The sequence below is a fragment of the Hevea brasiliensis genome, chromosome 4 (genome assembly GCF_030052815.1).
Source record: "Hevea brasiliensis isolate MT/VB/25A 57/8 chromosome 4, ASM3005281v1, whole genome shotgun sequence".
Lineage (NCBI taxonomy): Eukaryota > Viridiplantae > Streptophyta > Magnoliopsida > Malpighiales > Euphorbiaceae > Hevea > Hevea brasiliensis.
Genome location: NC_079496.1, coordinates 2,252,124 through 2,261,631, shown reverse-complemented (window position 1 = coordinate 2,261,631; position 9,508 = coordinate 2,252,124). Strand labels below are relative to the sequence as shown.

General features: G+C 34.4%; 2 protein-coding genes across 3 annotated transcripts; both read left to right on the top strand.

Annotated features, from left to right (window-relative positions):
• Nucleotides 1-1,849: 1,849 nt before the first annotated feature.
• Nucleotides 1,850-4,974, top strand: LOC131179115 (potassium transporter 5-like). Of its 2 annotated transcripts, none has more exons than XM_058144979.1 (6): nucleotides 1,850-2,235; nucleotides 2,338-2,563; nucleotides 2,653-2,901; nucleotides 2,980-3,291; nucleotides 3,382-3,873; nucleotides 3,966-4,974. In XM_058144979.1, the coding sequence occupies exons 1-6, from the start codon at nucleotides 2,179-2,181 to the stop codon at nucleotides 4,805-4,807; spliced, it is 2,178 nt and encodes a 725-aa protein (XP_058000962.1). In that variant the 5' UTR covers nucleotides 1,850-2,178; the 3' UTR covers nucleotides 4,808-4,974. The 2 variants fall into 2 exon arrangements, with proteins under 2 accessions (XP_058000962.1, XP_058000961.1); XM_058144978.1 differs by having other exon boundaries at nucleotides 1,850-2,258.
• A 755-nt stretch (nucleotides 4,975-5,729) lies between these two features.
• Nucleotides 5,730-8,673, top strand: LOC110652948 (potassium transporter 5-like). The gene is made up of 7 exons (XM_021808569.2): nucleotides 5,730-5,876; nucleotides 6,054-6,279; nucleotides 6,399-6,647; nucleotides 6,722-7,033; nucleotides 7,195-7,362; nucleotides 7,439-7,693; nucleotides 7,779-8,673. Exons 1-7 carry the CDS (start codon nucleotides 5,730-5,732, stop codon nucleotides 8,618-8,620), a joined length of 2,199 nt encoding a protein of 732 aa, XP_021664261.2. The 3' UTR covers nucleotides 8,621-8,673.
• The last annotated feature ends 835 nt before the right edge of the window (nucleotides 8,674-9,508 follow it).

The following is a 9,508-nucleotide window of genomic DNA, read 5'->3' as shown; positions in this document are numbered from 1 at the left end:
AAGGTATGAAAAGCATAGTGTTAGAGTCTTAGGTCTTTTTGTGAAAAAGAATAGATGAGAATTTAGTCATATGGAGCTCAAAAATGAAAATTTATTTTCTGATTACTTTTTCTCATCATGACCTTGAACACAACTATTGAAACATTTTTTAAAGGTCTAAATCATTTTGCATTGCAAGTTGAGACATACAGCTGTTGACTTAGTTTGCTAACTGGTTTGCTAAATTTTTTAGTTTGCTAATGAGTTTGCTAAAAAAGTTAGTTTACTAACCAGTTTACTGACTGCTCCTAAAATTTTATTAGTTTGCTAATTTATCAGAGCTGCTCAACTTCGCACAAAATGACAAAATAATGGCTATTTTGTCTTGGGCAGTGTGTATAACGTTCCAAAAGGGTTTCAAACGGTCTAAAATGATTTGGGACTATAAATACACATTCTTCACTTCATTTACACTGAATGAAAGCTTACATTTGAACTCCAACATTGATTTTTCATTTATTGCTTTCATTTAAGAGCTTTAAAGATTTTGAGCTTCCATTGGCAAATCAACTCATCTCTTCTTTATAGTTTGATTTGTATTGAGTAAGAGTGAGTATTGAAACATTGAATTGCATTCAAGAGAGGTTGTACAAGCACCTATTGAAGCTTGGGAGAGTTAGTGCTTGTGATTGCACTTGAGAAGGTTTCAAGCTACCTTGGTGTAAAAGCTTGGTGTTGAGAAATTGTAAAGGGCTTTTGGTCTCTTGCCTTCAAAAGAGCAAATAGTGGAGAGAAGACTCAAAGAGGGTTCTTTGAGAGAGTGGATGTAGGCTAGTTAAGCCGAACCACTATAAAATCCTTGTGTTTGATCTCTCTATCCTTTACCCTTTTACTTATGTGCAATTTTAAATTTTTCTTCATATACATGATATTGAATGTTGGTTAAATAGATTGAGTTGATAAATTTGTGGACATATTAAGTGATTTGAGAAATCAATTGTATATTGTATGGTGCATGCCTTGTTAGATATTGCCATATACATTGATTGAGGGTTAAATTACATCTTAGGAACACATTGTTGAAGCTCATATTATTTTCATTACATATAGAGAAACACTTAGTTGAACATAGCCACAATTTTTCATTAGGCAACAAGCAAGGGCCGAAAAATTGTTAAAGTCCAATTCACCCCCCTCTTGAAGAGGACTATTTTTGGGACAACATAAACCAATAATTTTTGGTATCAATACTATAAAATTTTAAATTTAAATTTTACTTAGAGTTAAATAAAGACTAAAAACGAAAGTTATATGTTAAAAAAATATATTTTACAGAAACCTTTTTCATGAGAAAAATATTTTTTATAAATAATTTTTTTATATAGAACAAATAAAAACAACACAATAAAAGGATTTTAAATATTTTGCTTTGAGGTTTTAAGTTTAAAATTTTTTATTAACACTAAAAGAAAATTTTCATTAATTTATTAATTAAAGTGATCAAGTCACTTTAATTTAATTATAAATTAAAACTGATTTAGGGTGTAATTTATTATTAATTTATTAATTCAATTAAACGATTCAATTTGAATTTAATAATTGTGATTTACATGATCTTTTATATATATATATATATATATATATATATATATATATATATATATATATATATTTAATTTTGAGTATGTAATTCTTATGGTAATTATATATATTTAATTTTGAGTATGTAATTCTTATGGTAATTATATATATAATTACCATAAGAATTACATACTCAAAATTAAAAAAAGAAAATAATATATATATATATATATATATATATATATATATATATATATATATATATATATATTATTTTCTTTTTTTAATTTTGAGTATGTAATTCTTATGGTAATTCGTCTGCACTGTCGGCTCTGTCCAAATCCAACGGATAAGCAGCGACCGCGTATAACAATTTAATTAAGGTAACAATTTTACTACTTAATCACGTAGAATCCAACTGGCAATTACAAAGCGCACACTGTAGGAAACAACCAAGAAATTACACTAAGAACCCGACTTTCTATATTACTCACATCAAGTATGCCTGAATCCATTCTGTGTCTATGCACCATTTCCATAGAGGCAAGAGGAGTGTTCTAATGGCGGAGTTAGGAGAAGAAAGGTCATCACCAGAAGAGCAACAAGTGCAAGAACAATATGAACATGGAACAAGCCTATCTAAACAAAGATTATTCGATTTGGAGGCAGATGAAGGTAGCGCTAATGCTGTTCGGCAGGTATATAATAAAATTTCTTGTTTGGGTTTGATTTGTGATTAGGATTGAATTAATGGGACTTCTTTTGTTGGCTTTGCAGAAGGCAGATTGGGGAACAATCTGGAAGCTTGCGTTTCAATGCATTGGTGTTGTTTATGGTGATTTAGGTACATCTCCATTGTACGTTTTACCTGGAATTTTTCCTGATGGGATCAAGAACGAGGAGGATATCCTTGGAGTGCTTTCTTTGATTATTTACTCGATTATTATCATCACCTTGATTAAGTATGTATTCATCGTTTTGGCTGCAAATGATAATGGGGATGGTAAGCCCAAGCTTCTATTAATTAACAATTTCTTGGGTAGGAAAGCCATAGAATAAAAAAAATGGTTTCTAAGTCCTCATCCATTGCAGGAGGAACCTTTGCACTTTATTCTCTTATATGTCGCCATGCCAAGGTCAATTTGATACCAAACCAGCAGGCTGAAGATAGAGAAGTGTCTACTTATAAGTTGGATTTACCAAAACGCAATACGAGGATGGCTTCGGCTCTCAAATATTCACTTGAGAGTAGCCTTATAATCAAGTATTCTCTATTGTTCACAACCATGATTGGAGTGTCCATGGTCCTTGGAGATGGCATTCTGACACCCTGCATATCTGGTAACTAAATCTTTTTAAACAATCCTCACACTTTTTTGAAAATAATAAAAATTTGTATGCTTCAATTTCTTGGTGCAGTATTATCTGCTGTTGGAGGTATTAGGGAGGCTGCTCCTAGCCTTTCACAAGATGCAATCATGTGGATTTCAGTGGTGATTTTGATTCTGTTGTTCCAAGTTCAGAGGTTTGGAACTGATAAAGTTGGCTATACTTTTGCTCCAATTCTAGTGCTATGGTTTGCTTTTATTGCGTTTATTGGGCTTTTCAACTTCATCGAGTATGACCCTGGTGTAATCAAGTCTGTCAATCCATGGTACATTGTCAAATATTTCCAGAGGAATAAGAAAAAAGCTTGGATTTCTATTGGAGGTGTCATTTTATGCCTCACAGGTACAGATCCTTATATACAGTGGTCTCATGGACTTTGGACTGATGATGAGATACTAATTTGCATTTCCTTTTTCACTTGAACAAAATTAGGGTCTGAAGCTTTGTTTGCTGATTTGGGCCACTTCAATATTCGCTCAATTCAATTAAGCAGTTGTGCTGTACTCGTTCCCTCTGTCTTGTTAGCCTATATTGGCCAATGTTCCTATCTCCGTAAAAATACCGAAGATGTCACTGATGCCTTCTATAAATCAATCCCGAGTAAGGATGTTGTTACTAGACATGACTTATATCAGAATCATTGCTTATTCCGAGTTTTTATTGATGCAGAACCAATGTATTGGCCGCAGTTTGTTGTGGCAATATTGGCCGCCATCATTGCTAGTCAGTCATTAATCTCTGCATCCTTCTCTATCATCCAACAATCTGTAGCTCTAGGGTGTTTCCCCCGAATTCAGGTCGTGCATACATCTGCAGAACACGAAGGACAAGTTTATGTGCCTGAGATCAACACTCTTTTGATGTTAGCCTGTGTGGGTGTCACTCTTGGCTTCAAAAACACTTTAACGATTGGCAATGCATATGGTAAGGACTTGATTATGTTATGATAATTTTAGCATAACCTTCTTTCCAAACTCTGCATTGATCAATCAATCACTTTTTCTGCTTTCTTGCAGGAATTGCTGTAACATTTGTTTTCGTGATTACATCAATGTTTCTTGTCCTTGTTATGGTTATGATATGGAAAACAAATATCATCCTCATAATCATCTATGTCCTGACCATCGGTCTCATTGAAGTGTTATTTTTGAGCTCTACATTATACAAGTTCGTTGATGGAGGTTACATTCCTTTACTATTTGCCTCCACTGTGGTCTCCATTATGTTCATATGGAACTATGGCTACAGGAAGAAGTATATGTACGAGCTCGAAAATAAAATTGCAATGAAAACACTTACTGATATAGTTTCTGATGAGAGGATCCATCGAGTAGAAGGTCTTGGTTTATTCTATACACATCTTGTTCACGGCATACCTCCCATATTTACTCATTATGTGTCGCATGTCCAAGCGTTGCATAAAGTTCTTGTCTTTATCTCAATCAAGTCGCTGCCCATCAGTAAGGTTCCAGCTGAGGAACGGTTCTTGTTCGGACGAGTAAAGCCTGGAGAGTTGATTTTCAGATGTATAGTAAGATATGGATACAAGGATTCGAGAAAGGATCAGAAGACATTTGAGGAGTTGCTAGCAAATCAGTTGAAGGACTTCATAGGGGAAGATAGCGGGGCAGAAGACAGGCAAAGGGAATTGGCATTGGTAGATAATGCTTTGAGAGATGGTTTTGTTTATTTGATGGGTGAGTGTGAGGTGATGGCTGCAAATGGGTCTACCTGGGTTAAAAAATTGACCGTGGACTACCTCTACAATTGGTTAATTAGATTTGTGAGGCAGCCAGATGAAGTTTTCTTGATTCCTCGCAAGCAATTACTCAAAGTGGGAATGACTTATGATGTTTAGAGATCTAGCTCGCCTCACCAGCTCAATTAGTAATAATCTTGATGTTCAAGGAGTATTTTCATCAGCAGGGTTTGGTAGTTATTGCTGGACAGGTGTACGGAATATCTTTGTCCCCTTGTTAAGTTTCTTCTATATTAAAAATACTTATCTTTGCTTATGAAAAATAATCTTGGAGTAGTTTTCAATATAATTAAGCTCTGATTGATAAAAAAATGAATCACATCGTTACTAACTAAATTAACACTAGCAGACAACTGTACTTAGTCATCAGGAAAATGTCATCAGGTTTAATTTCACTAACATATATTCACCTTAAAAATAAAAGGATTTTCCTAATCCATCATGACTCAAGAATTCTACCATAGATATAGTGTTTTAGATCTACATGGACCAATTGGTAATTCTGCTAATAATTCCTGAAACACAAGTGACTATAGCTCTACCCTTCACATCCTTCTCAAAAGGGACTTAAAATAATAAAGCAAATTTTATTTATAGCACATGAAAACAGGAAGAAAAAAAAATTTTTTTTACCTGTTGATTTGATTTTTCTTCAGCTTTCATTTTCTAGTAAAAATTTCAACCCCGCAAACTTTTCCTTTTTTAACCATTTCCATTTCCGAGATCCGTGTAGAATTCTGCTGTACTGTCAATGCGGTTAGAAGCCGACGGATGAGTAGAAACCAAGTATGACAACTCAAATTAAGGTAAACATTCAAATGCTAACCAAGAATTCAATTACAGAACTGATCCTATTCCAACCAACCAAGAAACTGCACAAGTACCTAGTATTATTTGAACACAATTTGTATATCAGATCAAGTAGAATAAGCCCAACTTCTATATATATATATATATATCCCTGAGGCGTTTCCAAATTAAGGCAGAGGTAAGACATTAGTGATTCTTGATACAGTGTATAATGGCATATTCAGAAGAGGAAAGATCACGACAAGAGCAACAGCAAGTGCAAGGACAATATGAACCTGGGACAAGCCTCGCTAAGAAAGATTTATTTGATCTGGAGGCAGATGGAGGCGGCAGTTCTCGTGGTCAAAATGCTCGTCAGGTATATATTTAATAATTAATAACATTCTTGTTTGATTTACAAGGAAATTCTTGTCTAAACCCAATTTTCCATGGTTGTAAGACACAAAATATAAGACTTATTTGTTTAACGAGTCTCACGAAAAATCGCTGATAATCTTGGGGCTGAATTAATAGGACTTTTTGTTGGGGTCTGCAGAAAGCAGATTGGGGAACCATCTTGAAGCTTGCATTTCAATGCATTGGCATTGTCTATGGCGATTTAGGTACGTCTCCATTGTACGTTTTACCTGGAGTTTTTCCTGAAGGGATCAAAGACAAGGAGGATATCCTCGGCGTGCTTTCGCTGATTATTTACTCGATTATTATCATCACCCTGATTAAGTATGTATTCATCGTTTTGGCTGCAAATGATAATGGGGATGGTAAGTTGCTTAACTTGGGTTATTATTAGCAATTTCTTGAATAGGAGAGCCCAATAGAAAAAGAAAAAAAAAAAAAAAAAAAAAAAGAGCCAAGATTTTTAAGCTGTTCTCCATTGCAGGGGGGACCTTTGCACTCTATTCTCTCATATGCCGCCATGCCAAGGTTAGTTTGATTCCAAACCAGCAGGCTGAAGATAAAGAAGTGTCTACTTATAAGTTGGATTTGCCAAATCGCCGTACAAAGATGGCTTCAGCTGTCAAATCTTCAATTGAGAGTAGCCATGTAATCAAGTACTTTATATTGTTCACAACCATGCTTGGAGTGTCGATGGTCATTGGAGATGGCATCCTTACACCCTGCATATCTGGTATATATATATATAAATCCTCATCCTTCTTTTTGCAAAAATAGAAATTTTTATGCTTCAATTTCCTGGTGCAGTATTATCGGCCGTTGGAGGTATTAGGGAGGCTGTTCCTAGCCTTTCACAAGATGTAGTCATGTGGATTTCAGTGGTGATTTTGATTTCATTGTTCCAAGTACAGAGGTTTGGAACAGATAAAGTTGGCTATACTTTTGCTCCAGTTCTTGTTCTATGGTTTGCTTTAATTGCATTTATTGGTATTTTCAACTTCTTCAAGTATGATCCTGGTGTAATCAAAGCTATTAATCCATGGTACATTGTAAAATACTTCGTAAAGAATAAGAAGGATGCGTGGATTTCTCTTGGAGGTGTCATTTTATGCCTCACAGGTACATGCTTATATAGAGTGGTATTGAGCTACAATGGTTTTATTATAACAATCGATTATGGTGATTCACACAAGTTGTACATATAACAACATTGTATGGAATAATATCTCAATCACATTTACTCATAGGTACTAATCCTTTTTTCACTTGAACAAAATTAGGTTCTGAAGCTTTGTTTGCTGATTTGGGCCACTTCAATATCCGCTCAGTTCAATTGAGTAGTTGCGCGGTATTGGTTCCCTCTGTCTTGTTAGCCTATATTGGCCAATGTTCCTATCTACGGAAAAATACCAAGGATGTTACTGAAGCCTTTTTTAGATCAATCCCAAGTAAGCATTTTATTCTTAGACCAAAGTGACTCAGAGATTATTTTCAGTATTTGTCATTTTTTTTTGGTTGCCGCAGAATCAATGTATTGGCCGCAGTTTGTTTTAGCAGTATTGGCAGCCATCATTGCTAGTCAATCATTAATCTCCGCTTCCTTCTCCATCATCCAACAATGTGTAGCACTAGGGTCTTTCCCCAGGATTAAGGTCGTGCACACATCTGCAGAACATGAGGGACAAGTTTATGTTCCAGAGATCAACACCCTTTTGATGTTGGCCTGTGTAGGGGTTACTCTTGGCTTCAAAAACACTCTGACTATTGGCAATGCATATGGTAATTAAGGATTTGATTATACTATGATCGATAATTTTAGCATGGTAGGCGTCGTCATTGATAACTTTTTTCTGATTTCTTGCAGGAATTGCTGTAACATGTGTTTTCGTAATTACATCTTCATTTCTTGTTCTTATTATGATTATGATATGGAAAACAAATATAATTGTCATAATCATCTATATCCTAACCATCGGTCTCATTGAAGTGATATTTTTGAGCTCTACACTATACAAGTTTATTGATGGAGGGTACCTTCCTTTATTATTTGCTTTAATCATGGTCTCCATTATGTTCATATGGAACTACGGCTACAGGAAGAAGTATATGTATGAACTCGAACATAAAATTGCAGTAGAAACACTTACTGATATAGTCTCTGATGAGAGGATCCATCGATTGAATGGTCTTGGTTTATTCTATAGTCAGCTTGTCCATGGTGTATCTCCTATATTTACTCATTATGTATCGAGTGTTCCTGCCTTGCATAAAGTTCTTGTATTTGTTTCAATCAAGTCACTGCCCATCAGTAAAGTCCCATCTGAGGAACGGTTCTTGTTTCAACGAGTAAAGTCTGGGGAGTTGATTTTCCGATGTATAGTGAGGTATGGATACAAAGATTCAACAAAGGATCAGGAGTCGTTTCAGGAGATGCTAGGGAATCAGTTGAAGGAGTTCATAAGGGAAGATATAAAGGGAGAAGACATGCAAAGGGAATTGGAATTGGTTGATAATGCACTGAGAGATGGTGTTGTTTATCTGATGGGTGAGGGAGAGGTGATGGCTGCAAATGGGTCAACTTGGATCAAGAAATTGACTGTGGATTATCTCTACAATTGGTTAAGTAGATGTGTGAGGCAACCAGATGAAGTTTTCTTGATTCCTCGTAAGCACCTACTCAAAGTGGGAATGACTTTTGATGTCTAGAGAGCAAATTCTTCCCTGAACCTAGTTTATTAAGATTTTTTTTTATAAGTAAACGAGGGATTTTATTAAGATTAGTTTATCATGAAATTAAAAAAAAATAATTTGTATTAAGATTAGTTTATCATGAAATTAAAAAAAAAAAAATAATTTGTATGGTGAAATTAGTATGCAAAATAGATGAAACTCATGTATCATCTTGAGTTTATGATAGATTGAATTAAGTTTCTTTTGCCTGTATAGAGATCTTAATATTTCAACAAATTAAGTTGGATTGCCCTTGTTCTTACTATCATGTATCCGTTGTCATTGGGTAGCTTTCAGCTAGTTTCGTTTTTAATAAAATTACTTTTCATTGAATTCAACTGCATATTCGATAACAAGTCATACTATTTATTATAATTATTTTTTATTGTATCTTTTAATTATTGTTTAATAATAAAAAAAAAAAGTATATAAGCTAACCACACATCCTACAGAGAATATTGCCTCTTTCACATCTATTGACATTTAAAAGCATCCCATTACTTTTACATCAGGCCAAAGCTTAATACACTTCCGGTAAAAGAGGTTACAATTTGGACGTAGATATACTATGTTTTTCAATTTCATTTGCTTGCAAACCTATACAAATTGCTCTTCTCAAGTCATAAAATTACTTTCTTACTATTTTTACTATGAAAACTATAATTATAATCGACAGCAAGTCATATGGGTTTGCCATTTCCTTGGTGCTCAAATTTCTGAAGTTGTTGCATTATATTTGCCAATAAAAATTCAATTATTAGGGCCGCATTTTCGAGGATGTCGATAATGGTTTTTTTACCGACAAATAAACTGTGTCGGTATAGGTCTTGCAGAACCCTTTTTTTTTTTAGGAGCATTTTATGG